Raw genomic sequence first — 24,652 nt, 5'->3', positions numbered from 1 at the left:
ATCTTGATGCTTAACCATCCAACTCCCATGTTGGGCCGGGCCCAATATAGAAATGGGCTTTCATGCAAATTACCAATTGGGCCTTAATTAAATAAACTCTTCACAAAAGTACCGTACAATTATACAAACTTGAGATCACACTGTACTCGTGTACTGTACGGAAACTTTACATACAGAATATCTGTGACTTATTTGACTTTGTCGATTTGGTTCAGCTTGCCGAGACCATTGCACCGGGCGCATACGATCTGAACCTGGTCCTTCCTCGCAGCGTTCGCCCTCAACGTCGATCCTGATTTCCTCACGAATCCTGCTCCATCGCACTCCGGACACCTGCTCAATCACAAATCCGTAAATCTGAATGAGTAATAAGGTTTCTGCATTCTACATATTGGAATGAGTAAGTTCCGTGCATTCACAAATCCATAAATTTAGAATGAGTAATAAGTTTTGTGCATTCTACATAATTTAGAATGAGTAAGTTCTGTGCATTTACGAATCCATAAATCTGAATGAGTTATAAGTTTTGTGAATTCACAAAGTCAAAAATCTGAATGAGTAATAAGTTTGTGCATTCACAAATTCATAAATCTGAATGAGTAATAAGTTTTGTGCATTCTACATAATTTAGAATGAGTAATAAGTTTTGTGCATTCTCCAATTTAATTTGAAAATATGTTTCTCACAGATCCTTGCGCTGGAAGAGAATCGGAAAGGCGGTTCCAATCAACGCGATAGCGACTGCGCCAGCGATCAGGTATGTCGTTCCGTTCGCCGAGACGTCGCCGGCTGCGGCAACCACCGTCATCTGCTTTCTCTGTTTATTTTTCAGCATCACGTCGCGCGAGAAAGAGATCTTCGATCCGAGGAACGCTGTGGTTCTGCAATCGGCGGAGCTGCACGGAGCTGAAGGCTTCCTGGCTGAGTTGGCGGCGAAGACGGCTGGTTTCGCGAGATTAACGCTGATGGACGCCATGGACGACCTTTCCTCGGTTCCTCGAAATTGAACTGACACAAAATTGACTCTAGTTTTGTAGCGTTTCACGACGGATAGCGATCAGTCGATCACAGATTTTTGGAGACGAAGAAAGTGGATAAGAACACATCAGTGACAGCCATTAGCCAATCGTATTGGATAAAGTGGGACCCACTTTTTCAAGATACTATTTTATTAGGCCCAAATAAAAAGCCCATTAATTATTATTTGGGCCTATTACTATAGCCCATTACAAGTTATTGGGCCTATGGGGTTTTGCGGCCCATACTGAATCGCCTTTGTGACTTCTTCGCTGAAGGCGGCGGTGGATTTAGGCTGTGCAATCTCGAGCGTTCGAGTATATTCGAGAAGTCCTCTGCGAGTTCTTGCAGAAGCTATAAATTTGGGATATGTTTGGTTGATTTCTAAGAAAGCTGATTTGTTAGCTTTTAGTTCTGGAAGATATTTTTGGACTTTGTATTGTTGATTTGGAGTGGAGATGGCGAAGGAAGGTCCTAATTGGGAAGGCTTGCTGAAGTGGAGTCTTTCTCATTCCGATGGTACTAGTGCCTCTCGTAATTTAAGGTATGATTTATTGTGTAATTTTTTGGATTTGTTCGTTTTTCAAGCAACGTTTGTTTCTTGGTTTCGGTTATATTGATGGATTGGTGTGGATGCGCTGGTTCTTGAATTGTGGTGTGCGTATTGGTGTAGTTTGCGTTGTAAACGTGTGCATTGTTGTGTGTGTAATCCTCTCAAAGTGGATTGATTCTTAATTTTGGTTAATTTTGGGGGATCAGTGAGGAGGATAGGAAATGGTTTATGGAGGCGATGCAAGCGCAGACAGTTGATGTTGTGAAGAGAATGAAAGAGATTACAGTTGTTATGCAGACGCCGGAGCAGGTTTTGGAGTCTCAGGGAGTGACAGCTGAAGATATTGAAGGTGTTTATTTTCGAAAATTTGGTGTCTGCTATGCTGCTTGGGATTTGATTACTTTCCTAAATAATTGGAATCTTGATTAATGTTATTTCTTGCTTTCAGATATGTTGGATGAACTGCAAGAACACGTGGAGTCCATTGACATGGCCAATGGTTAGTTTCCTGCTGTTCTGTTTTTAACTGGTTTCTTATTAATCTGTATGTTGTTGTTTATCAGATCTTCACTCCATTGGAGGTCTGGTTCCTCTTCTTGGTTACCTAAAGAATTCTCATGCTAGCATCAGAGCAAAAGCTGCAGAAGTTGTCACCACAATCGTTCAGAACAACCCAAGGAGTCAACAATTGGTCATGGAAAACAATGGACTTGAGCCGCTCTTGTCGAATTTCAGTTCTGATCCTGATGTTGTTGTTCGCACCAAAGCACTTGGTGCAGTTTCATGTAAGTGTCTTCTCGATTGAATATTAATTCATTGATGCGATGTATGGCTGATCAGTTTTTTATGTTCTGTTCTATCTGTGTTGTGCCTTCAGCTTTGATCAGGCATAATAAGCTCGGGGTTGCAGCATTCCGCCTGGCTAATGGTTATGCAGCTCTGAGAGATGCTTTAAGTTCCGAAAATTTGAAATTTCAAAGGTAGGGACTAGATTTTTCTTCTCAAGAAATATCTTTTGATAGATGAATGAATCTCTGTAGCAAATTCATGTGAAATTGATCATCTGCAGGAAAGCTCTGAACTTGATTCATTATTTACTTCAAGAGAACCGATCAGACACTGTAATCGCAACCGAGCTTGGGATTCCTCGCATACTATTGCACCTAGCATCGAGTGAGGATGCTGATGTACGAGAAGCTGCCCTTCGAGGGCTCCTTGAGCTAGCACGAGACAGGGAGAAAGCTAATGATATATCATCTGAAGAAGACGATAAACTGAAGCGAATTCTTCAAGAACGGATTAAAGCTATTGGTGAGATGTCTCTTGATGATCTCGGGGCTGCCAGAGAGGAAAGACAGCTTGTGGACTCCCTTTGGGAAACCTGTTATAACGAACCATCTTCTCTTCATGAGAAAGGACTTCTTTCTCTCCCCGGGGAAGATGACCTTCCACCGGATGTCGCCAGCCAGCATTTTCAACCACGTTTGAGAGCGGCAGCAGCTGCAAATGGGAACCCTGATTCAAAATCAAACAAGGAAAAACAAGCAGCACCATTGTTAATAGGTCCTGGACCCCCAGCAAACGGTGCTTCTTGATGCTGCCGTAGGAGTAGAGCACTGATATCACAGTCGGTTTGGTATTTTCTATACTCTTTTGATGTTATTTCATATGCTACACGATTATTACATCTGGTTTGTGCGCGCGATAACCATAGGTTATATATGGTTACGTTTTCATCTGCCAGCAAGCAATATGCTATCTGACTTCGATATGTGGGTTAATATGTTCTTGAAGCTGGTTTGTATAGTGTAAGATTGTTGGTTCTTTCTATGATTGTATGATCAAATGCTACAATGAACTGATGCAATGATAGCCAGTGTGTAATTTGGAACATCTTTTTCTTTGTTAATATATTAGATATTTAAATTCTGGTTTACATTATATGTTTTATTATTGAGATTAGTTCGTTATTATTTAGTTATTTCTATTAGATTAAATTGTTATTATTTGAGTTTATCGAGTCTTTATTGCGTGTATTGCATCTATCTAACTTTGTTCTCCCTGCAATTATTCGTATGTCAAGTTGTTTTTCAGTTTCAATTAAGTTTATGTCCGGCCTTGATTGTTTGTTGTGATTCCATTCAAAGTTCTATTTGAACTGCGTTGAGAGTTTTTTTTCCGACTCTTAACTTTGTTGTGATTGAGTTGTGTTTGCGACTTTAACATTTTGTTTTCGACTCTTAACACTGTTATGAGTGTCATGTTTCTGACTCTACTCAGGTATGAGCGAGTTCTGTTTCGATTTTAACTCAGTTGTAAGTGTTGCTTCTAATTCTAATTTTGACTACGTCATATTCGATCTCTCTTAGCAAACAAAATGACTTTTTAACATTGGATGTTAAGATATTTTTACTATTTAGATTAGTTAGTGTTTGTATTGCAAATAGGCAACTGATTTCATTTTTAATAATAAAAACAGAATTGTGCAAAATGTAATACTTTTGTTCATTACATCAATACTTTCCATACATGCTAAATGCTAACTTGCATCTCTTGCTGTTTTCTGAAACTATTTCTTAATCTCATCTTCAATGTGGAGGGCAGAAAGTGATGAGATATCTCGAAGCTCTGCACTTGTTGAGGCTGGAGGAATCATCAAATGCATAAGAATAAGCCTTGGGACAGATGGCCTTGAACAGATTTGCAAAAACCGTTGGCTTACAAGTTTTGGGGCTCGAATACTCCCCGGTGCAGCAGTACTTAGCCGACTGCATCGCCAAGCACGCGCTCTTGCAGCCCACCACTCTCCCGCCTACCCGGACCTCCAGCGCAGACGGGCAGCAGACATTCAAATCAACCTCGCACGACGCCACGCCGCAGCCAATCCCTCCGCCGACCGGCTTCATCGACACTGGCAAGTTGAAGCCATCGACCAGACTCACATCATAGAAGTGCAGCGGCGAAGTGGCCGAGCCTAGAGTCATTTCCACCACCGTTGCTGGCGGCACCCCGCCCAGCCCCCGGCAGCGCAGCTGCCCGGAGCAGTCTCCGGTGGCGCAGGTGCCCTTCCCATTCCGATCAAAGTTGCAGATCTGTCTTCCCCATATTCTGCCAGACCATTTCTCAGGTACATTCATTACCACTTCTTGGCCACTGCTTAGGAGGAACCCTCCATCATTAGGTACTTCCTGCCCTACACTGCCCTGAATTCCTGGCCAGATATCTTCATTACAGTTGTTTACTAATATCAGCTGATGCCCACTCCCATCTGCAGAGAAAGAAAGCCATTAAAGAACCTGCTTGTCAAGATTCAAGAAAATGATGGATCAGTTACCTGTGGTAGTGATGGAGAGAAGAAGCAGACAGGTAATAATGGACAAAATTGCCATATTTCTACACAGCCTGCTTATTGTTAATTTTTCTGCAATTTGGCATCAGATTTATACACAAACTTCAATTTGAGGTAACCATTATTTTAAACATATTTATTTCTCCCTTTTTTAGTACATTCCTTCTAACTTAGGTTTAGTATCTTGCCTTCATTCATTCCTTTCTTGTAGCTCAAACATCTGCCAAGTCATTGATACCATTCTTATTCTAACACTACACAAAAACTTTCTTCTTGTAGGCTGCTGCTGTTTCGATCTTATTATCGACCCGACGATAGGAGGGAATGGGTGACGGACGACGATCCGGAGAACGTGGTGTTCCCTCCAAACGAGGTATACGAGACCTTTACGTCGTCGAATCCTTCGAAATACACAAACGGAAGGCCGTCAGCGGAGACACCGTAAGACGACAGCTCCGGCAAGGCCACCGTCCCGTCCAAGAACCGGACGATTTCTCGCATTCCCGGACGCATCTCCGGCCGCGAATGCGAGCACAACAAGCCTAGTTTCAACACCATTTCAGCTTCTCCCTTGGCATAGTTGCTGCCCAAGTTTTGATCAACTGCTGCAACAATGTCGCCTCTACTCCAAAGATTGAACACCCATTCTACCAAGACTGTCTTTTCGGGTATCGCGTTTGGTTCGACGGGCCGCCTCCCGCAGGCGACCTCGAGAAGAAACGCTCCGAACGCATACACGTCGGTGCTCGTCGTTGCCTTGCCGGTTCGAGTGTGCTCCGGCGCCAAGTACCCGATCGTTCCAACAACGTGAGTCGTCTGCGGATCGGATCCGTGATCGTACAATCTTGCCAGCCCGAAATCGCCTAGTCTCGCCTCCAACTCGCTGTCTAACAAGATGTTGCTCGCCTTTATGTCGCGGTGAATCACGACTTGTTCCCATTCCTCGTGTAGGTACAGCAGCCCTGATGCCACGCCTTTGATGACCCGAAAACGTTGATCCCAAGTGAGCATCGATCTTGGCTGGGCGTAAAGATACTTGTCGAGGCTCCCGTTTGGCATGTACTCGTACACCAAAAGCAGCTCGCCTTTGCGCCGGCAGTAGCCGAGCAACGGCACGAGATTCCGGTGGCGGAGCCTGCCGATGCTAACTATCTCCGCGACGAATTCTTTCATCCCTTGTCTCGACTCGTGGGAGACCTTCTTGACGGCGACGTCTATCTTCGAATCCGGCATCACTCCGTGGTAAACCTTCCCGAATCCTCCGGCTCCTAGCAACCCGTCGTCCTTGAATCCTTTCGTCGCGACGTACAAATCCTTGTATCGGAACCTATGCGTCATGTAGTCGAGCTCCCACGCCTCGATCACTTCGGCGAACTTCCGCTTCCGTTGAATGTAGTAAGCCAATCCGAAAATCCCGAGCAAGATCGAAGCGGCTAAGATCACCGGCAAACCGACTCTCATGAACATGGATTCTTTCTTAGGCCCGATTCTCGGCAGCTTTGGCAGTCGAGAGATGTCTAATGGCGCAGCTGTGTCGTTGACGCTAAAACTCCATCCGAGCACGTAATGCGACTCGAGCAATGGCGCGCCGGAGAATCCGACGTACATAATCTGATTCAAAACCGGCGAAAGATCGCGATCCAACGACAGGAGAGGAATACTTGGCTTGGAAACCATATGGATTGGAGCTATAGTCACATTCAATTGAGCCATACTCTGGTCGTATTCGATCCATACTTGCATTGGTTTACTGCTGTTTAGCGTCATATTTGTAACGACGCCGGACTCGTCGTAATATGCGGCTGGAGTCGCTGCGACGGAGACGAGAGAATTGATATCGATGCCGACGTGATTGTCGTCGATATCTCTGAACTCGGTGCTCTTAAGAGTGTCTAATTCAACAGCTATAACATGTGTAGAGTTGTTGCCATTGCTGGATTCGTTGAACAGGCCGAGGTAAGTGCTCGGAAGCGCGCCGGGGAGCGCCGGCGCCGGAGCGATTACAAAAGCCATGCCGTGGCCGCCGAGGAGCTGAGAGGCAGGGACTATGGCGCAGACGAAATATGTGCTGAAAGAGAAGGCGGATCCATTGGAGGAATTTTTGAAGATGAAAGGGGTAGGGTTGAAGGCGTGACCTGTTTGCTGTCTGGTGGCGTTGGATAGCCATAGGAGGCCGCCGGAGGTTACTCTGGCTAAGCCGGAGAGGCTCAAATTGGCGGATTCGAATCCGTTGAAGATGAAGCTGGAGGAAGGATCTGCAGCTGCGAGTGCGAAGTGGAGAAATGGTAAAAGCATGATTAGTGCAGACATTGTTGAAACTGTGAGTTGCTTCTTCTTCTTCTTCTTCTTATGAATATTATTGTGAAGGGAGATTGAATTTTGGTGTCGTTGTTTACATCATGAAAAGGACGTTAATGGAGATCTTCGAGAAGAGAGGGTTAAAAATCAGGAAAAAGGAGGGGAGACGTAGAGATGGATAATATAAACAAAATCGTATGAAATTGACTGGTGAACAAATTAAGTTGTGATTGAATTTTTACCTTACCTGGTGAGAAATGGATCGAAGGATTGACCGGAGAAGAAGGCAGAGGAAAGGACGTGTGTCGTGTTGACAATGGCGGAGAGAGAGAGAGAGGGATTAATGGCGGCCATGGATTCCTTGTGGGAAACGGAGTGCAGGTGTGGGCTAGGTGTTTTAATGGCGGTAGTAGGAGTAATATAGAATAGGTGAGAGAGATGATTGGATGGTTTGGTCTGACCATGGCGGAGAAGAATCATTGAGTTCAAATATTGCTTTAATGGTTGCTAAGTGAAAAAAATGAAAATATCTTTGTTAACAAAGGATCCACATCCGACTTAAAATAATTCGTGATATATGGAGTGACATTTCACTTTGATATCATATTAAAAAGGTGATGGGGAGTTTCATATATTTAGCAAGACAATATTCAACAATTTAATATTATGGAGAGTTTCATATATTTAGCAATATTCAATCATTTTTTTATTTTTATTTTTATAATATATAAAAAATTATTATTTTAATTATTCTTGTGCTTACTTCACATTCTCAAACTGGGGATCATCCAAGTTCGAAACAGGTTGTTTGTTTATAGTATTTTTTATAAAAAAATAAATATCAAATTAAATGTTTATTTTTTATTTTTTTTTATATTATACTCTCTCTTTCTATATCTACATATTCATTTACTTATCGCAAGAAATTTTAGAAATATATAAAAGTAATGACATTTGTATAATATATTGTAAATTTGAAGGATATTTGTATATATAAAAGTAATGACATTTGTATAATATATTGTAAATTTGAAGGATATTTGTAATGTTAAGAGACTAATGTCAAAACCCAAAAAACACACCCTAACTGATAGATTATGGCAATTCTACCAATTCAAGTCATTAAAGACAATGTCTAGTTTAAGTATGGGAGATCGAAATCGTGGGAGTTTTTTTTATTTGATAAAAAAAAAAAATTGATTTGAATTTGATATTAAAATAATATTTTATAAAATATTTTGTAAAATATAAAATATATTTTTTAAACACAAAGTTAAAATAATAAAATTTAGATAAAAGAAATACACCATAAACCTTCCAGAACTATGTGGAAAGGCAGAACTTCTTGACTAAATCTAAACTTATTTCATAAGTTGGTTTATGCTATTTATTTCCTCTGAGTATTAATTATTTGTGCATCGAAGGGTAGTTGTGTGGGAAAGGCTTCTCTAACCAACTGTCATATTACTAAACTATATGTGCAGTAAAAAATGATCTGATGGTGTGAAAATAGATTATCACTTGAGATGATCGATTCAGATTCTCAAACTCATATTACTAAATTCACGTGAGGTTATGGGTTCAAACCCTCGATGCCTCAAGTCACCTACTACACATTGTTTGTTTAATGTGATTTTCTCGATTTGCAGGTATTAGGTTCAGCCGGGAATTTATCCAGTGAGATCATGGGTTCAAACCCCCAACGCCTCAAGTCACCTGCCACACATGGTTCGTCTAGGGTGACTTGGTTTGCAGAGTATTAGGTTCGGCTGGGGGTTTACCTAGTGAGGTCATAGGTTCAAACTCCCGACGCCTCAAGTCACTTGTCACACACGGTTTGCCTAGTGTGACTTTTCCGTCGAACCTGATTTGTAGGGTATTATGTTCGGCCGCGCACTTTCGATAACGGCTGCGAGTTGCTGCGTCATAAAAAAAAAAAATTGATAAATTTTTTATTTCCCTTTCTATTTATCAGTTTGAATTGGAACTGCAACCAAAATTCAAAACAAAATCAAAATTTAAGGTTTAATTTCAATTTAATATTTTTACAAACAGAATTTCTCTATTTTTTTTTAAATTATTATCTAAAAAAGTTTTAGAAGTATAAACCAACTGGTCCAACCATTTGAACACTTTGTTGTAGAAGGTTTAAAACTAAAATACAATAAAATACTTTTATGCCTTGTTTTTTAAAGTTAAATTAATTGACGAGATTAAATAATATGTCCAATGAATGAGACGTGTAATTTCTTTTTTTTGATATTTTTCTCATAAATTTTATTATTTAAATTTTGTATTTTAAAAAATAATAATAATAACAAAATATTATTTAAATATAAATTTAATTTTTTTTTTTAAAAAAAAAAAACTCCAAATCCAAAAAAAAGGCTGTAATTTGCATTTTCAATTCAAAAATTGCGATTTCTTTCTGCATATAAATTTTATTGTAACAGATTAAGATTAGTGATCAATAAAAAACAGAACGTAAAAAGACACAAATTTTATATCTTTAAATCTATTTAAATAAACCAAAAAAATAAATCAGACGAACTCAGTGAAATTCCTGTAAAAGCTCAGCGAAGTGACAAACTAAATTTAAATTTATGAACAAATTTTAAAATTTTGTAATTTTTCTTAAACATACAAATTTTTTTATCTAAACAAAATTTTAATTATATGAATTGTTGAATTTTGGCATTGTTATTTACGAATGCCGCGCGGTATCATTTATTATTTTACTAGCACTATTTTACAAGATAAAATAACTTTCTGATTTTAGCTTCGATATAATCGAAGCTAATATATATATTTAAAATAAAATAAAATAAAATAAAATAAACCATTTATTGAAAATGTCAAAATCTTATAAGTAGATCAGCAGTTTATCTAAATTTTCTACAAATTGAAATGGCTGAGAAGGAAATTCATCAACAAGAGGAAGCTTCCCACAAAGATGAAGGTTATTTACTACAACACGAAATACTCAATAACGCTTTTACTGTCTTTATTACATAAATCGCGTTTCTATTTCTCATACAAATTGGTAACACGTTTTTTGCCGTGAGGATTATAGAAGGAACAGTGAGGGGCATTTTGGGGAAATCAACTTGGCCCGAATTAGTAGGGCAGACAGTAGAAGCAGCGGAGACGAAGATAAAGGAAGAATCACCGGCGACCCGTATTGTCCAGGTGGTTCCGCCCGGATCCTTTACCACATCCGAGTACCGGGTTGACCGGGTCCGGATCTTCGCCGATCCGGCCGGAAAAGTTGCGAAGCCGCCGAGAATTGGGTGATAAATAAAAAAATAATTATTTGGTTGTTGGTGTCTGAAAAGTCTTGTCGTTGCAATTATTATACCCAATAATGGAGATTTGTTGTGATAATTCAGTTGCAGTTAAACTAAATTTATGTGACAATATTTTCAAATATTGAGGTTTGAATATGGGAATTGGGTGGAAAAGATTTTGACCTGTCGTGCCTGAAATTGAATCGTTCCGGCGAACGCCGGCGGAATCAATTTAATTTTGACAGATTCTCCGGCGGAATTGCACGCTCTTGGATTTGATTGTTCTGCGCCGTTGGATCAAAATAAACCCACACGTGTCGTCCATCTAATGGTGTCGGCAGTTGTAGGCTTGTTGGATCATTTTAACGTTGTAAATGTATACAAAGGGGACACAATCAACTGGTCTCTCTTGATATAAAGGACACTTATGCAGATTTGATCGATAAACATATATTTATATATTTTTGTATATATTGTTATTGTTGGGGTGCAAATCTAAGTCAAGAAAATTACACACTTTTATAAGTCTAAGTGAATTTTAAAAAGAAATCCGTATGGACTTAGCCCAAAACGGACCGGATCCATACAAGGTGGGCATAGAAGGTTTATTGGTTAGTTCTTGTTTTGAGGGAAGAATTGTTGAGACGAGGCCTTTTGGAGGACATCGAAAATAAATTATTAACAATAAATACCTTTAAATAAAATGTTGTATGTTTTTGTCGTAAGGTGTAGTGTATGAAATATATTTTGTAATATGAGATCAACAAAAGTATATACCATATAAATTACTGTATTGTGTTATCAGTCTATATATCCTATTTGTCACTAACGAGCCACCCCAACCATGGCATATACGTCGATTATATTGTTGACTATACAGATTGTCCGTTCAGTCAGATTCGAACAATTTTATCAAAACAATATTTTTATATTAATTAAATACATTTAAGTATTTGTTTGGAGGATTGAATTTTCAATCCACTGTTGATTCCATTTTTTTCTTAAAAAATATCAAATTAAACACCTATTTTTTCATTTTTTATATTATACTAAAAATCAATTTTACATTCAAAACATTACATCAATACCAATTTATATCACATCATACAACTATTCAAATTCAATTTTTTTACTATTCAAATTCAAACTCCCAAACAAACTAATACATTTCTTACCATCAATTCTACTTCAAATTGATAAAAATATTTAATTTTTTGACAAAAAATACCCTTAAACCCTGTCGACAAAAAATCTCTGGTTCCGCCACCGATATTTGTTTAATAATTTTATCTTTGCGTTTATATAAATAAATGCTTTTGAATCTTTTGACACAACTAACAATATGAAACCAACCGTCAATCCATCATCGCGCCGCCTCAGCGCCGCCGAGCGGCGTCAGAGGCGAAGTCGAGAACGACGGGAAACTCCGATCCACAATCGAACTACTCGTCTTGTCGAAAGACGACGATGCGTACGAATGCACGTAATCCTCGAACCCTTTCTCGTCCCCGGGGGCGGACGGCGGCTGCAACTTCTCCGGCACCACCGTCTCGCCCTCGAGATAGCTGACCACTTGCCGCATCGACGGCCTCGCCGCCAGATCGTTGCTCGAGCACATGATCCCCAACTTAAGAATTACGACTGCCTCATTCTCGTCGAAATCGCCCTCCATTCGAGCGTCTACCGCGTCGAGAATCCGTCCTTCCCGCCATTGATTCCAAACGATATCGACCAACACGGAATCGTCGCCGCCCCCAGGTCTCGACTCGATTGGGCGGCGCCCGCACGTCATTTCTAGCAATAATGTCCCGAAAGCGAACACGTCCGATCCCGTCGTCGCACGTCCCGTCCTCGGCAGCTCAGGTGCTAAATAACCCAACGTCCCGACGACGCGGGTCGTGCTCGGATTCGAGCCGTGATCATAGAGCTTTGCAAGTCCGAAATCGCCAATTTTGCCGCGCATTTCGCCGTCGAGCAATACGTTGCTTGTCTTTAAGTCGCGGTGGATTACGATCTGCTCACAACCTTCGGCCGAATATAATAGCTCTTTTTACTTAAAATAATTAAAATATAAATATTTAAAAAAAATTAAAAAAATAATACCTTCGTGTAAGTATAAAAGGCCCGAAGCGACGTCTTTGATGATCAAAACTCTCTGAGCCCAATTAAGAACAGAATTAGGTTTATCGAACAGAAATCTGTCGAGACTTCCGTTAGGCATGAAATCGTAGACGAGGAGGAGATCGGCGCCGCGGCGGCACCAACCGAGCAATTGGACGAGATTCCGGTGGCGGAGCCGCCCGATGGTGGAAATCTCCGACACGAATTCGCGGAGGCCTTGCTTCGATTCGTGAGAAATTCGTTTTACGGCGATTAGGGTTTTGGAATTTGGGAATTTTCCTTTATAGACTTTGCCGAATCCGCCGAACCCTAGAAGCTCGCTGTCTTTGAATCCTCTGGTCGCCTTTTTGAGCTCGTGGTATTTGTATCTGTGCGGGCCGATTTCGAGCTCCCATGACTCGATTACTTCGCGATTTTTGAATTTTCGGATTAGGTAAAGTGCAATTAGGGTTGAAATTAGGAGGAATAGGATTGCCGCCATTGATAGGGCGATGATGAATGTGGAATTAGGTTTTTTTTTGGGGCCTGGAACGGAGGGGAGAGAGGTTAGGTCTAGAAATTGGGATCCGCCATTAGAGTTCATTTTGAAGCTCCAACCGAGGATGTAATGTGCGCTTGCGAGGAGGCCTGTGGAAGCTGTGAAGCCGACGTACATAGTTTCGTGAAGAATTGGGGACAGATCTGACTGTAAGGAGAGGAGAGGGGTTTTAGGTTTGGATGAGGTTGGGGAGATTGTGACATTGATGAAATTGGTGGTTGAATCGTAGTCTATCCAGGCTACGATTGGTTTTCCGCTTTTGAGATTGATTTCAGTCGGTAATTCTCCGGCGCCGGCGAAGTACGCCGCCGGCTTGGCTTGGGTGGATTTTAAGCTGTTGAGATCTACGCCGACGTGGTTGTCGTTAACGTCGTCGAATTCGAAGTCTCGGACGGTGTCAAATTCGACGGCGAAGATGTGGTTGGAGGAATTTCCGATGTCGGAGGAGTTGAGCATTCCGAGGTACTGACTGGGGAGACCTGATCTGAGATTGTTGTCCGGCGAGATTATAAAGGCGAAGCCATGGCCGCCGAGCTTGGGGTACTCTGGGTGAATTGCGAAGACGAAGGCTGTCGAGAAGGAGTAGACGCCGGCACCGGCGGTGGAGTTCTTGAATCTGATCGGAGAAGAGTGAAAGGCGTGGCCGATTAATCTGCTGGTATCATTGGTTAGCTGAAGAACTCCTCTGTGGTCGATCTGGGCTACGCCTGTTAAGGTCAGGTTAGTTTTGGGATCTCGAAAACCCTCGTAGATAAAATCATCGAATTGGGACACTGAAAGTTGGACTGAAACGAAAAGGGTGGAGACGAGGAGTACGGGGTAAACAGCCATGGGAAAGAAATTCAAACAGAGTCTTTGAAGGATGAAACTAAGGAGATATTCAGGTAAGTGGTGGTGTTAGGTTGGGAGCTTTAATGGCGACGGCTGTGATTCAACGGCTGAGATTGCAGGAGATCTTTGTAGTGATGTCTTTGTGCGATTCAAAGACTTTCGTACAGATTAACATTCAATCGACCATCAATTTTGTCAGGTCTGTCTCTGATTTTTTTTTTTTTATTACAAGTTGAAGAATGACTGCCCATATTTCTGCCAGGTTGGACTTTGGATTCATTGTTTGGAATCAAATTATTCACATCATTTCGCCTAAAAAGCTAGAACTGTCGGATAAACGCAACCATTAATTATATATATCCGCAAACGGGTCTTCAAGAAATTGATTGTGATGAATTAAACGAGGAACGTTTCGGTCTCGATTTCGATCGTATCGTCGATTACGTCTCCGAGGGCTGCCTCGTTAAGATACTTCTCCGATAGGCGGACTCTCTTCACATTCTCTTGCTCTGCGACGAGCATGTTTCCGTAGTCGAGGAGCTTGTTGAGTGACATTTTTGGTTGCTTGAACTCCGGGAGCTTCTCCCGGGAATTCACGAGCTTTCTCCCGATGTTCTCGACTCCTACGCTCGCAATCCATTGCCTTACTTCCTCATCGTACACTCTTGCCCTAATTGCTCCGAAGAAATCTGAATGTTCATCAAAGAAAAAGGCTTATCGTATAATGTTAAATGAGCGATCTTACCTTATAAATTTATACTTGTAATAAGGATATGCATTATTACTCTTTAATTGCAGTTAGGCTGCTGAATCTTTAAATTTACAACAGTATATATTATCATTTATTTCAACTCAAATATTTTGCATATTTTTACTAACAAATAAAATAATATTTTTTTCGTCCCAATTTAAAGTACAATTTTTTATTATTTTCGTTTGTTACATTTCAAAATATTATTTTCTTATTTTAATAAAAATAATCTTACACCAGTACCAAAGTACCAAAATACTCTTTGACTTTTACCTAAACTACAAACGTGTGGTTACTATTACAATTATTTTATATATAAAAGTAAACAGACACTTCCTATGATTAATATGATATTATTAGCATTTCAACTAACACAAGTTGTCAGCATAAACTATATTAGTTGAATTATGTATTGTCTATCTATTTATAATGTGTTATTCTAAAATTTTCAGAGTTAGCACAATATTTTCAACATATATTATATACTTTATTTGTTACTTTATAAATTATTCATTTTGATCCGTCCTATAACGAAATATTTATTTTTTTATAACTCTACTATTTACCTAACACTATAAATATACTTCCAATTTACAATATGTTACATAAATGATATTACATTTATATTTCACAATATTAATAAAGCTATTTTAGTTATTTATACTTTATTTATATTATATATCAATATAATACTAATATATTCTTAAACTTCATGCAAAAATCAAACGGATATTTACTTAAGAGATGGGGGAGTATAATCTTTCAACAAATATTATGCTTTACCGATGGATTGTCCGGGGAAGGAGTCAACGAGCTTTACGACATCGCGCCGCGGCACATCGTCAGTCCGGAAGATTCCGCAGCACACGCCGATCCGGTCATCTCTCGTCGGAGCCCAATAGAATTTCTCCATACGACCGTCGCGGATGAGGGGCGCGTAAAGCGTCGAGAAATCGTTTCCGGTGACGACGACGGGGACTCGGGGATTCTCCCGATTGTTGTAAATTCCGGGGAGCTGAACGTTCGTCGGATTGTCCGCGATGTTCATCAGCGTTGCGTTCACCATCTGATTGTTCACCGTGTACTGCGTCGCGCTGCCGAGCCTGCCGGCGCCGGCGTCGAGATCGTTGATGAAGAGCGCGCACATTTTCCCCTTGGCGATCCTGTCGGCCGCCTCGCGGTAGCGCTGACGGATCAGCTTCGCCGGCTCGCCGGCGCTGCCGCTCTCCAGTTCTCCGGCGCTCATTGCAATGGGGCTGGAATTAAGGCAGTTATAAAAGGTGGATTGGCTTTGTAGTAAGATTAGTTGAAGTGGATTTTTACCTGATTCCCATTTTGGCAAAAACTAGCTCACATTGGAATGATTTGCCCTGTCCCTTACCTCCCCAGATGCCAAGAATCAGTGGGACCTGAAATATATTTTTTTTTACAGGGGAATAAATTCAGGGACTTTCTTGTTACCAAGAATTGAAGGAAATTGTTAGGGTGTGTTTGTTTTGGGTTTGGATTTTGAGTTGGGATTTGAACACTAAAAATTTTGAATTTGAAAAGTTGTATGATGTGATATAAATAAGTGTTGATGTGATATTTTTAATGTAAAATTGATTTTTTAGTATAATATAAAAAATGAAAAATAGGTGATTAATTTGATATTTTTTGGATAAAAAAATTAGGATGAACAGTGTATTTAAAATTCAAACCCCCAAACAAACACACCCTAAACTACATTTTATAAAATTTAAAAAGTTTGTAGTATTATTAATAATAATATGAGTAAACTGTTTTTAAATCACATATTTAATTATTTTACCATTTTAAATAGATAATATCTGATAATATTAAACTAAATTTTTTTTGTTAAAATAGTTTTTCGTGCCAAATTCGTCGGATTGATCCGCTGTTGCTAACATGGTGACGATGTGATTGACATGTCATTGCCACGTAATGCCACATTAACGACACATAAAATTTTTATTATTTTATTTTATAAGATGTCTTGATAAATTATTTTTTAGTCTTCTTGTTTATTAATTTAGATCTTTAAATGGACATTGTGTAAAAATAGTCCAAGTAAATAATTTTCGCTAAAATGGTTCATTCAACGTGTCACTGATATCAGATGCGTTAGCGTCATATCAGCAACGATGGTCCAATGTGGCGAATCCGGCATCAGACGACTATTTTAGAGAAAAAATTTTACTTACAAAATTATTTTCAGATACAAAATTAAAAAACAGTGTACCCTAATAAAAATAAAAGTTTTGTGAGATCGAGCAGCTCGAAATCAAATTTAGGAAATCTTAGGTATATTCCGGGTTGAGTGCATTTAGAAAAACAAATTTGACTATGGACACAATAATTACTTAAATCTCAAATAATCAAAACAACATCGTACTCTGATGTTGGAAAGATTCATGAAGTTCTTGGCGATGTGGACCACCATCTTGTCCATGAACGCCGGAGCAATGTAGAATCCATCGACATTGTTGTCAATTTGGTACCTGAAAAACCAAACAAACAGCAATTAATCAGCAGGATCGAATCAAAATTAAAATTGGAATTCAATTTCCCTGGAAAGATTCCTAGGCGTCCGTACTGTCGGAGACCGGCGCTGACATAATCATATGAACTCATGACAGCATCATGGGTGGCGCCGCCGACAGGGCCCTGGAAGAGGGCGTCGACCATTCCCTTCCCCCTGACGATGTCCTGCTGGTCGTCCGACGTGTCGGTCACCAGGCTCCGCCACCTGTCTCCGTCCGCCGCCGGCTTCCGATCGCCGCTGCCGCCGCCGCTGCGGGCGACCACCTGGAAGCTTCTGACGGCGGCGGTGGAAGTTCGGTTTCGTCGTGGATTCGCATTATTATTATTCAGAGAGCTGCCGAGAAAAGGGTTTGTGGTTGCTATAGAATTAGCCATCTTAATTTTAATGGATCGATCGATCGATGGAAAAATGAAGAAATTAATTAGTTTATTTTGCTCGATGAAAACGAGGGGGCGTTTCTTGTAATAGAAGGAGAGATCGATGTTTTCGAGGAAAATGGTGATCCAGGAATGGCAGCCATGTTTGAATGTAGGTGTGAATTCGTGAGTGGGGCTCTTACAAGAGAATGATTATAACAAACTATTCATTTTGTCTGTCCAATAACAAAATATTTATTTATTTTTAGTAATTTTATTATCTATATAATATTATAAATACATTTATCATTTACAATATATTACACAAATGTCATTATATTTATATAACACAATATTAATAGGGTTATTTTAGTTATTTCTATTTTATCCTTACTGCATCTAAATATAATACTAATATTCCTAAAAACTTTTTGCAAAAAGTAAATGGGTACATAGATATAAAACAGAGAGTATATGTTCTTATTATATATAACACATATTGTGAGTAATAAAAAAATATGTTGTTTGTTTATAATCGTTGTATAAGAATATATCATATGCTAAAATAATTGTTGTGTGTACTGTATATATATATAACTATAACATATGTTGTTAGTTTATGTGTTATATTTATATTATACTCCATCAGTTCCTTATCTATCTATCCGTTTGTTTTTTTTTTTTATGGAATTTTGGAATATTAGTATTATATTGAAATATAGCATTGATAAGTAAAAAGAAAAAAAAAAGACTAAAATAAGTATTGTGTGATAAAAATGTAATGATATTTGTGTAATATATTGTAAGTTGTAAGAGTATTTTTAATATTAATAGAAAATATATTTGCTAAAATAAATAAATAAATTATTAAAAAACAAAAAGAATATTAACATTATATATAATAATATTCCCTCCCTCCTAGATACCGTGTCTGCTAAACTGTATACACCGTATTTTAGAAGAGATGAAATTAGTAAATAATTAAGAATATATTAGTGAAAATAATTATTCTATAATATAAATAACTATAAATTAAGACAACTAATTAGTTTAATTAATATTTTAAAAAAATAAAATTTAAAATAAGATTAAAGTGTGTAATAATTTTTCAAAAAAGAAAAGTGACATGGTATATGGGACGGAAAAAAATGGTAACGTGGACGTGGTATCTGGGACGGAGAGAGTACTTTATACTGCCATATAACACACGATACGATGTGGTTTTTATTGCTGTAATATTGTATTTCCAACTTTTTATAAAAGCAAATATTGTTGCATCGAAGTGTGCAATAGTGATTAGTTTGATGGTTAGTTTGTTTGATTTTTGGAAGTATTCAGTATTCCTGTCATTGAGCTTACGTAGGATGGCAACTAGAGTCTTAAATCAATCAAATTGTTCGTAAATTTAATTCCATTAATTTTTAATTGTTGTTCATGCATATTTTTTAAAATTTTGAGAATTGATTAAAAAATAATATTATTTAATATTGATAGATAGTATCAATATATATATATATATAAATACTCAATAAAATGTATTGTCAATTATACAACCAATGTTTATATTTGTATAAAAGATGTCCGAAAACGAAACTAGTTACGAAGGTTAATCCAATTATAAATTAATTACAAAATTAGAAAGCTAGCTAGCCTAATTTATTTTTTCTGTACAGTATATTCCAATCGTTTCATGTTAGTAATTAATTAATTTATAATTTCCATCATCATGAGAGCCATATATCAATCAATCTTCCATGGCAGACTTAACAATAATAACCAACCCTAATGATCCATCCCGAGAAATCTCGTCCGTCCGATTCGATCGATCGATGATCAATCCTCAAAATGGTATCGTCACTGATTCTTCCTCACTACAATCCCTAATCCTCAGCTGTACGACGCCGTTTCCTTGCTCCAACCCGCTCGTTATCTCACAGCACTGTCTCCTCGGCGCCTGCAATTAAATTCAAAATCCCCAAATCACAAAACCCTAATTCCCAAAATAAAAAAAAAAACCCTAACCCTAATCCCCAAATTCCAAAACCCTAATTGATAAAAATCAATCGCTTACATTGTAGTAATACTTTGGATCGAGAACATCGGCGGTGATATTGAATCCCTTGACCACATACGCCGCCTTGTAATGCTCCCTCTCGCACTCCTTCCACCGGACGGCGCGTGACCTCGGATACCACGACGCCGTCGTTCTGCCGTCGCGGGACCTCTGGACCTCGCCGTCTAAATAGAACAGCACCGGGCGCTCGCAGGGCTCGAGAGCCATGGGACGCGTGTCGAACGTGAAGGGCTCCTGGCTCCACGTGCCCCACGTGAGGAATGTCTGAAGCGGCGTGTTCAGCTCCTTCGCCGTCAGCAGAAACGGGTAGACCTGAACGGTGTAGCCCCAGGCCACCGAAATGGACCATTTCCGGGTCAGGTCGTAGCAGAACGTGTGCTGAAGTATACGGGTCGGATCGGGCTTGTACGCCTGCACCAGCTTCTTAATCGATTCGACCCGATTCGTACCCGGAAATAGGGGCTGGAGGTAGTCCAGATGGTGCAGCGACACCAATGGCGCCAATGGATGCGTCGATAGGATTCCGTACGGACTTCCTCGTATGTCCAGCTGTCCCCCAACAAGATTCCATGTAACGATAAGATATCATCAATATATAAAATAATAAAAATTTGAACAAAAAAATAGTCTCATATCTATCCATATTTTGATTTTTTTAAACGAAAGTTTTAATAACATTAGGATAATATTGAGATATTATAAGAATATAAGTAAAAAAAATTAATATATTCTCAAAGTAACAATTTATTGTAACGATATATTTGTACTATGTTGTAAATTTAAAGGTAATTTTAACATTACGTACTAGGATTACTTAAAAAAATATATATTTTGTTTTGGAACGAATCAAAATAAAAAAATTGATAGATAGTTAAGGGCCAAAGGTAGTATATATTTTTAAATTGCATAAAACCCACCTATAGTTTCACTAAATTGCGTCAAATAGCTTATATTTTTAAAATTTCGTCAAATTCCTTTATAGTTTTTTTAAATTTTGCGTCCAACCCCGGTTGTCTTTATTTAAGGGTGTTCGACCTACATGTGCTCAAATTGCAATAAATTTCAGAATTTCTATTTATAAACCTTTAAAATTACAAATATATTCATTTCTCTTTTGTATTTATTTTTAAAGAACAGTAAAAAAAACTTTTAAAATTAGAGAAAAAAATTATTTTTGATTATATTTACTGTTCTTTGATATTAAACTAAGAATAATAAGTATATTTGTAATTTTCACATATTTAGAAATAAACATTCTCAAACTTATTGGCCGGTTGGATTGGATACGTGCACTTAAACACTGTTAAATAACAATGACCAAGTGGTTAAATGCAAAATTTATAAAACAATGATAAAGTTTAAAGTAAGTTTAGAAATATAGAAAATTTGACACAATTTTTTAAAATTACAAATTACAATTGAAGTTTGTGCAATTTCGCTTATATATAAATTAAGATCGTAGAGTAATGACCTGATGGAAGCCAAGTTCTCTGGTGAGAGGCACGCCGATCTCCGCCATACACGCGCCGACCTTCTGATCGGAGCCGTACATTTCGGCATACCGATTAATGCAGCCGTCGAGGATCCTGACGAGCTGCGCCGCCAGAGGGTAGCTGACGGCGAAGCCGCCGCCGCCGTAGCCCATCGAATAAGAGTGGACGATGTTCTGCTCGACGCTCTCGGAGTTGCCGCCGATGTAATACATCTGCCGGTGGTCGTATTTATTGAGGACCGTTACAAGGTTGTCGGTAAAAAAGATCGAGTCGTCGTCGCCCATCACGAACCACCGCACGCCGTCCAAACCCAGCTCGAAGCTCTCCTTCACAATCCGGGCGATCCGAACCGCCGCCCGCGGGCCCCAGCTCGTGTACCGGAACGCCGCCGTGTCCGCCGAAACCCGGTACGGCGGCGACGTCGCCGGCCACCCCTGAGCGCCGCCCAACGGCTCGTTGTCGATCCAGACGAAGCCGCGGGAGACGTTGGGCTTCCACCACAGCTCGCAGATTTCGCGGCGGCGGCTCCACGTTCCGGCGGAGCCGCCGATTCCGAATAGGATGTGCGAAATTGTCGTCTCGCCGGCGGCGGAAGAACCGTTAATTTCATGGAATGAGGAATGGATGATGTTCCTTTCGCAATTGGCGGCGCTGAATCCGCATTTCGATCCCGTGGAGATTGAGAAATAGCAAAACGACAAAAATGCGGCAGCGCAAATCGCTAGAAAAACGAATTTGACCAAATTGGCGGTTGAGTACGAGGAATATTTGGAGCGTGGGGAGAAAAGGTGTCTGAAGGGTTTTACAGGGTCGTCAATGGCGGAGCAATGAGGCATCTCGTATTTATTAATGGATTTGTTCGGAGAAGACGATGATTGATTGATTAATTAATGATGAGGATGTTCGACATGCGGGAAGTACGAGGTTGTTGTGGGAAGATAATTTTGGGAATGAAGGAAGGAAGGAAGGAAGAATCGAATAGGTGCTTTATCTATTGGTTGCCTGTTTTTTTGCGATCCATATTAATTAATGGTTTGGAATCGGGAAAAAATAGTATGTGGAAGAAAATGGATATTCAGTGGACTTAGGGGTGCTGATTATTCTCCAAGAATGAAAATCTAAAGTTAGCTTCTTTATTTATATCTACTTCAATTAATATATATATATATATATATATATAATTAATGCGTGTAATTAATATCCGTTGAATGAAGGAAACCATTACCACTCGTAATTATGGAACATTAATAATCCTCAACACAAAAATGATTATATATATTCATTAAGAATAGATAGAGTAATTATTAGGACTTACAAGAGTGCGTTGACTTGTAAGATTTTATGTTGATTTTGCTATTTCAATTTTATGTTAAAATATTATATTTTCTCTGTCCCATATTACACTGTAGACACGGTATTTTAATAGTCTCATATTACACTGTAGACACGGTATTTTAGTTGCACGAGGGGTGTAATTAGTAGATAATTTTAAATGTATTAGTGAAAATAATTATCATATAATATAAATAATTATAAATTAAGATTAAGATAACTAATTAGTTTAATTAAAATTTAAAAAATAAATAAATTAAAAAGTTTAAAATGAAATTAAAGTGTGTAATCATATTTCAAAAAAGGAAAGTGATATGGAATATGAGACGGACAGAAACGGCAACGTAGACATGATATGTGTGTCGAATGGAGTATTAATTAGAAATTCTAATTTGATAGGATGGACTCAGATGTTTATGCAACCAATAATTTTTACCAAGAAAGCTTACTTGCAAGATTAGTCCATAAATAACAATTAATTTGAACCAAAAAAAAAAAAAAATCGAAAGGAAAACATAATACTATAATCTAACGAGATATATGGAAAAATTTTGGTAAACTTAGATGACAATTCACTTTGCATCATCTCCAAATATTCCTACGAGGCAACAACACAGATGTGAAGAAATTGATCCAGTACCGACAACAAGCAGTACTAACCCAAGATAATCTACAAAGAATCGGACAAACAAACACAAACGTATTTATAGATTTTAGTTTTTGGGTTTGGATTTTGTAATAGTAAAAAATTGAATTTGAATAGTTGTTTGATTTGATATAAATAGAGGTTGATGTGATGTTTTAAATGTTAAATAAATTTTTAGTATAACATAAAAAAATAATTGTTTAATATGATTTTTTATTTTTTATTTTTTATTTTTTAAAAAAAAATTATAATAGTAAAAACATGTAATAAAATCCAAAAAATACAACCTAAGTGTTTAGGGCAAAACAAGAAATACCGAGGACAAGCACCAAACAAGTTGAAAATGAATTTCAATAAAGAAACTAGGTAAGAACAAGGTCTAACAAAAAAGCACAAAGAACTCAATCCCTTTCCTTCACCCATTCGTTCACGCTCGACAGATACATTCAAGATGATTTGTGAGATAATCTCAAATCAAATCGGGTCAAGTATGTATCGGATCGGGTTGGGTTGGGTTGGGTTGGTCGAACCAAAACACAAATCCAACAACATCTATACATATTTTTATCGCATCAAATAATTATTTTATTGAAAATATTATTATTTAATATTAAAACTCAAAATCAAAATTGTGAAGAATTATTTTGTTTAGGCTTTAAAATCATTCATATTATTTAAAATAAAATTTAAATCAAAATCAAACAAATCATCATTACTTAGAACTAATAACCACTGTAATTTAAACTTTCAGCATTAATACAATATTTGTTGTGTAGATTGTTGTTACTATTATTTTATTTTATATGTATTTCGTCCTAATACATTAATTCATACGAATATATATATATATATATATATAGTAATGTTTTAATTAATTTAATTTAAATTAAGTTGTGGCCCGGGCCCTAATCGAAGCTCAAGATCCAATTTCTGATCGACAATATCCCTAACTTGTAGCTTTACCTCTTCCATTTTTGGCAGCTCCATTTTCCGGTGGCCGGCGGTGACGGAAGAATATTCCGGCGGATGGCGGTTGATTCTAGAAGCTCTGTCCTTCCGGTGGACATTCATGTGTCCGCCGAGGGCCTGCGCGTTCGGAAACCGTCGCCGGCAGAAACTGCATCTGTAATTAATGCAGGCGGTCGTTATTGTCTTCTTCTTCGTCGTCGTTGTCGTTGTTGTCTTTCGGGCAAGATTTCGATCTTCGTCGCCGTTAAGGTTGGTGTTCCATGGAAATGGAAACATAATCTTCATAAGTGAAAATCTGCTGCTGCTGTCCATAGACTTTCTGAAATTATTGTTATTGATCGAAGATTTGTAATGATTTGGACACTGAATTGAGGATTTGTTTGTATGTTTTATTTGTAGAGGCTGCTATGGTGTTGGCGTGGATTAATTAATACATAAAATATAAAAGAACAATACATTACAATAATATATATATATATATATGTTACTCCT

General features: G+C 38.5%; 8 protein-coding genes across 11 annotated transcripts; 2 read left to right on the top strand and 6 right to left on the bottom strand.

Annotated features, from left to right (window-relative positions):
• Positions 1–58: 58 nt before the first annotated feature.
• LOC127251087 (uncharacterized) lies at positions 59–1,062 on the bottom strand. Its single transcript, XM_051274658.1, has 2 exons — positions 687–1,062; positions 59–333 (listed from the first exon to the last, which is right to left on the bottom strand). Exons 1-2 carry the CDS (start codon positions 974–976, stop codon positions 189–191), a joined length of 435 nt encoding a protein of 144 aa, XP_051130615.1. The 5' UTR covers positions 977–1,062; the 3' UTR covers positions 59–188.
• A 181-nt stretch (positions 1,063–1,243) lies between these two features.
• On the top strand, positions 1,244–5,337 carry LOC127251085 (hsp70 nucleotide exchange factor fes1-like). Of its 4 annotated transcripts, none has more exons than XR_007838834.1 (9): positions 1,244–1,561; positions 1,777–1,919; positions 2,019–2,069; positions 2,134–2,355; positions 2,448–2,550; positions 2,640–3,206; positions 4,175–4,697; positions 4,845–4,936; positions 5,199–5,337. XR_007838834.1 is itself a non-coding variant. In XM_051274655.1 (7 exons), exons 1-6 carry the CDS (start codon positions 1,476–1,478, stop codon positions 3,163–3,165), a joined length of 1,131 nt encoding a protein of 376 aa, XP_051130612.1. In that variant the 5' UTR covers positions 1,244–1,475; the 3' UTR covers positions 3,166–3,206; positions 4,175–4,750. The 4 variants fall into 4 exon arrangements, 2 of the variants coding, with proteins under 2 accessions (XP_051130612.1, XP_051130613.1); XR_007838833.1 differs by having other exon boundaries at positions 4,822–4,936; XM_051274655.1 differs by lacking the exons at positions 4,845–4,936; positions 5,199–5,337 and having other exon boundaries at positions 4,175–4,750.
• On the bottom strand, positions 3,990–5,051 carry LOC127251086 (thaumatin-like protein). The gene is made up of 2 exons (XM_051274657.1): positions 4,905–5,051; positions 3,990–4,838 (listed from the first exon to the last, which is right to left on the bottom strand). The coding sequence occupies exons 1-2, from the start codon at positions 4,957–4,959 to the stop codon at positions 4,159–4,161; spliced, it is 735 nt and encodes a 244-aa protein (XP_051130614.1). The 5' UTR covers positions 4,960–5,051; the 3' UTR covers positions 3,990–4,158.
• LOC127251081 (L-type lectin-domain containing receptor kinase IV.1) lies at positions 5,220–7,718 on the bottom strand. Its single transcript, XM_051274647.1, has one exon. It carries the CDS (start codon positions 7,227–7,229, stop codon positions 5,220–5,222), a length of 2,010 nt encoding a protein of 669 aa, XP_051130604.1. The 5' UTR covers positions 7,230–7,718.
• Positions 7,719–9,677: 1,959 nt separating this feature from the next.
• On the top strand, positions 9,678–10,658 carry LOC127251042 (subtilisin-chymotrypsin inhibitor-2B-like). The gene is made up of 2 exons (XM_051274597.1): positions 9,678–10,176; positions 10,291–10,658. The coding sequence occupies exons 1-2, from the start codon at positions 10,125–10,127 to the stop codon at positions 10,509–10,511; spliced, it is 273 nt and encodes a 90-aa protein (XP_051130554.1). The 5' UTR covers positions 9,678–10,124; the 3' UTR covers positions 10,512–10,658.
• Positions 10,659–11,633: 975 nt separating this feature from the next.
• Positions 11,634–14,093, bottom strand: LOC127250916 (L-type lectin-domain containing receptor kinase S.4-like). The gene is made up of 2 exons (XM_051274390.1): positions 12,608–14,093; positions 11,634–12,529 (listed from the first exon to the last, which is right to left on the bottom strand). Exons 1-2 carry the CDS (start codon positions 13,992–13,994, stop codon positions 11,868–11,870), a joined length of 2,049 nt encoding a protein of 682 aa, XP_051130347.1. The 5' UTR covers positions 13,995–14,093; the 3' UTR covers positions 11,634–11,867.
• A 297-nt stretch (positions 14,094–14,390) lies between these two features.
• LOC127250821 (ribulose bisphosphate carboxylase/oxygenase activase, chloroplastic-like) lies at positions 14,391–17,821 on the bottom strand. Its single transcript, XM_051274246.1, has 5 exons — positions 17,342–17,821; positions 17,141–17,246; positions 16,069–16,154; positions 15,529–16,001; positions 14,391–14,683 (listed from the first exon to the last, which is right to left on the bottom strand). Exons 1-5 carry the CDS (start codon positions 17,662–17,664, stop codon positions 14,391–14,393), a joined length of 1,281 nt encoding a protein of 426 aa, XP_051130203.1. The 5' UTR covers positions 17,665–17,821.
• A 1,435-nt stretch (positions 17,822–19,256) lies between these two features.
• On the bottom strand, positions 19,257–22,142 carry LOC127251041 (uncharacterized). Its single transcript, XM_051274596.1, has 3 exons — positions 21,192–22,142; positions 19,718–20,269; positions 19,257–19,600 (listed from the first exon to the last, which is right to left on the bottom strand). Exons 1-3 carry the CDS (start codon positions 22,047–22,049, stop codon positions 19,487–19,489), a joined length of 1,524 nt encoding a protein of 507 aa, XP_051130553.1. The 5' UTR covers positions 22,050–22,142; the 3' UTR covers positions 19,257–19,486.
• Positions 22,143–24,652: the final 2,510 nt, after the last annotated feature.

This window comes from Andrographis paniculata, unplaced genomic scaffold (genome assembly GCF_009805555.1).
Source record: "Andrographis paniculata isolate CXL003 unplaced genomic scaffold, ASM980555v1 Contig38END, whole genome shotgun sequence".
Taxonomy (NCBI): domain Eukaryota; kingdom Viridiplantae; phylum Streptophyta; class Magnoliopsida; order Lamiales; family Acanthaceae; genus Andrographis; species Andrographis paniculata.
Note: the sequence above shows the minus strand (reverse complement) of the source record. Positions and strands in the feature narration are given on the sequence as shown.

Bases quoted from the DNA above. Each gene is read 5' to 3' on its own strand.
- LOC127251042 (XM_051274597.1), top strand. From the start codon at position 10,125: ATGGCTGAGAAGGAAATTCATCAACAAGAGGAAGCTTCCCACAAAGAT. The intron at 10,177-10,290 runs GTTATTTACTAC...TGAGGATTATAG, and splicing joins AGCTTCCCACAAAGATGAAG to AAGGAACAGTGAGGGGCATT.
- LOC127251086 (XM_051274657.1), bottom strand. From the start codon at position 4,959: ATGGCAATTTTGTCCATTATTACCTGTCTGCTTCTTCTCTCCATCACT. The intron at 4,839-4,904 runs GTAACTGATCCA...CTTTCTCTGCAG, and splicing joins TCTCTCCATCACTACCACAG to ATGGGAGTGGGCATCAGCTG.
- LOC127251081 (XM_051274647.1), bottom strand. From the start codon at position 7,229: ATGTCTGCACTAATCATGCTTTTACCATTTCTCCACTTCGCACTCGCA.
- LOC127251085 (XM_051274655.1), top strand. From the start codon at position 1,476: ATGGCGAAGGAAGGTCCTAATTGGGAAGGCTTGCTGAAGTGGAGTCTT. The intron at 1,562-1,776 runs GTATGATTTATT...TTGGGGGATCAG, and splicing joins AGTGCCTCTCGTAATTTAAG to TGAGGAGGATAGGAAATGGT. The intron at 2,356-2,447 runs GTAAGTGTCTTC...TTGTGCCTTCAG, and splicing joins AGCACTTGGTGCAGTTTCAT to CTTTGATCAGGCATAATAAG.
- LOC127251087 (XM_051274658.1), bottom strand. From the start codon at position 976: ATGGCGTCCATCAGCGTTAATCTCGCGAAACCAGCCGTCTTCGCCGCC. The intron at 334-686 runs GTGAGAAACATA...GTGATTGAGCAG, and splicing joins CTCTTCCAGCGCAAGGATCT to GTGTCCGGAGTGCGATGGAG.
- LOC127250821 (XM_051274246.1), bottom strand. From the start codon at position 17,664: ATGGCTAATTCTATAGCAACCACAAACCCTTTTCTCGGCAGCTCTCTG. The intron at 17,247-17,341 runs GTACGGACGCCT...TTGGTTTTTCAG, and splicing joins GTCAGCGCCGGTCTCCGACA to GTACCAAATTGACAACAATG. The intron at 14,684-15,528 runs GTAAAGCATAAT...ATGAACATTCAG, and splicing joins CTTCCCCGGACAATCCATCG to ATTTCTTCGGAGCAATTAGG.
- LOC127251041 (XM_051274596.1), bottom strand. From the start codon at position 22,049: ATGCCTCATTGCTCCGCCATTGACGACCCTGTAAAACCCTTCAGACAC. The intron at 20,270-21,191 runs GTCATTACTCTA...GTTGGGGGACAG, and splicing joins GAGAACTTGGCTTCCATCAG to CTGGACATACGAGGAAGTCC. The intron at 19,601-19,717 runs GTAAGCGATTGA...ATTTAATTGCAG, and splicing joins ATCCAAAGTATTACTACAAT to GCGCCGAGGAGACAGTGCTG.
- LOC127250916 (XM_051274390.1), bottom strand. From the start codon at position 13,994: ATGGCTGTTTACCCCGTACTCCTCGTCTCCACCCTTTTCGTTTCAGTC. The intron at 12,530-12,607 runs GTATTATTTTTT...ATTCGGCCGAAG, and splicing joins CCTTTTATACTTACACGAAG to GTTGTGAGCAGATCGTAATC.